The sequence below is a fragment of the Nicotiana sylvestris genome, chromosome 5 (assembly GCF_000393655.2).
Source record: "Nicotiana sylvestris chromosome 5, ASM39365v2, whole genome shotgun sequence".
Lineage (NCBI taxonomy): Eukaryota > Viridiplantae > Streptophyta > Magnoliopsida > Solanales > Solanaceae > Nicotiana > Nicotiana sylvestris.
The window spans coordinates 163,397,959-163,401,262 of NC_091061.1; the positions used below are offsets into that span (position 1 = coordinate 163,397,959).

The following is a 3,304-nucleotide window of genomic DNA, read 5'->3' on the forward strand; positions in this document are numbered from 1 at the left end:
AGTTGTATTGATACTACACTCTGCACTGTATGTAGATCCCGATGCTGAGCTTTTAGGCCACAGTGAGGTTGCTGCCTTCAGTCCATCAGGAGACCCGAGGTAGTCCTGCAGGCGTCTACAGGACTTGGCGTCCCCTTCCTATCTAGTTTTTCTTCTGTTCTTTGCTATTTCAGAGACATACATGTATCTATTTTGTTCGGACCCTATTTATAGTATTCTTAGATAGTCTATGAGATTGTGACACCAGTTATGGGTGGTTTATGTTATGGATTTGTATCAGTATTAACTTAAGTTGTTAACTTTCATTCTTCTGCTTTAATATTTCCGATGTTTATAAAATGTTAACTTGCAATTGTTAAGGGATTAAAAATGATAATGGTTAAATATTTGGAATAATTGGCTTGCCTAGCTTTCACTAGTAGGCGCCATCACGATTCTGGAGGGTAGAAAATCCGGGTCGTGACAAGTTGGTATCAATAGATTCTCCAAATGAAATTGATCATTGTATCCTGCATCACTTCCCTGCTATTTATACCACAGGTACCTGTCTGATTTACTGGTGCTAGCATTTGAGAGCTCAAATGAGCAAGAGTGTTGAAACCATTAGATGTGCTCACCATTGTGTTCCTTTTCACAATCTTGGCCCCTTTTGAGACACGGTTGTTCTTGGAAGTCTTCCAACTTTCTTCCTCTGTAGGCATATCTAGAGCTTTTGAGAGACTTTGATGTTATATCGTTTCATTTCACTTCAGCTCCACACATGTACTTGGATTTGTGGTACAACAGCCTTAAGTATGTCGATCTCTTTGTAGTCCCCCCTCCTCATGTCCTATCTTCCTCCAGAATTGTTGAGGTTTTTGATGCTTCCTCTTCTGTTGTTTAGGAATAACTTCCTCCTGTGGTTCCTAGTACACATGCCCCCATTGTAAGCATTTGTTACTGTACATAGGCATCCAATCATACCATACTTCCTGTTCAAATTCCCTTCCATTAGGATCATCCACCATGATCTGTTTGGGAAGTGACTTTGTGATGTCCAGCTCGACCAAAATTCTAGCATAGGATATACGTTCTACCTTTGTGGTGCAAGTATCAGCATATACAGGAACTCCCAATGTGCTTCCAATTCTGCTCAATGAATCACCCTCCCAGCAATTCAGTGGTAGATTTGGAAATTGAATCCATAGTGGGATGGTCTTCAATACTTCATCATTAAAATCAAAGTCAGCATTCCACATTTTAACAATAATTGGTTTGATATTTATCGTGTAAGGCCCTAAATAAAGAACAACATCTCTATCCTCCATACTAGCAAATTTGACCACAAAATACCCATCATTATGCAAGTATATTGTAGGTTTAGCAATAAATTTCCATTAAAATGTGACAAATCTTTCAAAGGCAGCTATAGTATGGGTATCTCCCACTATATACACAATTAAGGCCAATTTCCATCGCTTAGTGGCTCATTCAACCACCTATTTGTCTAGTTTTGCAACTTTGACTCCATTCTTAATAGTAGGTGCAATGAATTGTATATTCATACCTCTCGTAGCCATCTTGTTCTCAGCGAAAAGGTTCTTCCATTTTGTCGTTTCTGCTGGTTGTGTTGGTAATTCCAATTTCTTCTATGTATCAGATGTTTCCTGTCCTTTTTCACCTCCTGGTTGCTTTGGTACTTCTACTATGGTATTTTATGAACTGGTTTTTGCGATTAAGGTATGGCGCATTTGCACAAATGGCCTATTATGAGGCTACTATTTAAATATTGTATGTGTTCGATCGATGGATTAAATTTATCTGCAAAAAGAACAACGCATCCAACTAATTTTAAAAACGACATTTGGTTAACCGAAAGAACGAATCAGAATTTAGAAGAATGGTCTCAAAAAAGGTCATATGCATGGTGAAAATAAGCCATAAGGTATCTTTCAATTTCAAGAAAAAAATGGCATAGTATAACAACACATAGAGAATTGGCAATATTTTAACCTTATATTAGGTTTGGCAAAGGTAACCCAAAATAATTGGCATTACATAGCCAAATTAAATAACCCTAATTTCTTATATATTCTCTCTCCTCATATTTTTTCTTCTCTCACCCCATATTTCTTCTCTACTTTTCTTCTTCAACCTCTTCTTTTTTCTTCTTCAATCTAGCATTATTTTCTCTTCAATCTAGATTTTGAAGGGCATGTGTTCTTTGATAATGTTTGTAAAGTTGTAATGGTTGAATATATTTTTCTATTTATCCTCCATCTCCCTCTCTCACCCTTTCATGTTCCCATCTATACAAATAAGATAAAGCCCTAAAAGTGGCCATGATGATGATGGCAATGGCAGTTAACAATGACAGATTTCGGTTTTCTTTGGTAGATTGCTATGATAATGACGACAACGTCAATTAGCAATCGTAGATTCTGATTTGGTTCGTGTTTCTTTGGGGATTCCAATTTTCTTCTTCTTCTTCTATATTCTTTTTTCATAGTAAAAAAGATAATATATGTATTTGAGGTGGTGTACATCTATGTATATCGTCATGTATACTCATGTGTATACCATATGGTATATCGTGATATACACTATTAGGTTTAGCAATATAATTTTAGATTTGAATCAAATCGTCCAATTGATTTTAAGTGGGCGAAATTTATTCTGAATAGACTTACTTTAATTTTGTTATTGATCAAAGAAGGAATAAAATAAAATTAATAAATATTAATTATGGGAGTAAATAAAATTTTGACATACAAAGAAAGAAAATTTGATATACATAAAGAAGAAAAATAAATTTAGGATATACATTTTGGTATACACATATTCTATGTGTTACACACTGCGATACATAAACAATACAATTATTTTTATTGTGATATACATTGATACAGAGGCAACAATAAATTTTAAATAACTATACTATAATTTCATATTTGGATATACTAAGAAGGAAAATAAAATTTTATATACATGTTTATATACGCAAAGAAGAGAAAAGGTTACGATATACATATTATTGTTGTGATATACATTTATTGGCTACTTAGCGCCAATATTTATAATTTTTGCTAATTATGTGGGTAGGTTGTCATACCATGCCAAAATCTATCTTTCAATTAATGACCCAAATATTTTTTGGGCGAGTTAAATTTGGAGTACACAATCTTTTTGCCCGTTAATGTTGGGGCTTTTAAGTCAGCCCATATCAGCCTGTCAACCTGATAGGTTGGGCTGAACTGGCTCATTGGCCCGAACATTAAAATTATAGTCATCTTGACTCCCTTCTAGAACCGTCTTTCACTTTAGT

The 3,304-nt window shown here is 34.8% G+C and overlaps 1 protein-coding gene across 1 annotated transcript; it reads right to left on the reverse strand.

Annotated features, from left to right (window-relative positions):
- Positions 1–905: 905 nt before the first annotated feature.
- Positions 906–1,307, reverse strand: LOC138869601 (uncharacterized). Its single transcript, XM_070147232.1, has one exon. The coding sequence runs from the start codon at positions 1,305–1,307 to the stop codon at positions 906–908; it is 402 nt and encodes a 133-aa protein (XP_070003333.1).
- Positions 1,308–3,304: the final 1,997 nt, after the last annotated feature.

Excerpts from the sequence above, each read along its gene's own strand:
- LOC138869601 (XM_070147232.1), bottom strand. The coding sequence starts at position 1,307 with ATGGAGGATAGAGATGTTGTTCTTTATTTAGGGCCTTACACGATAAAT.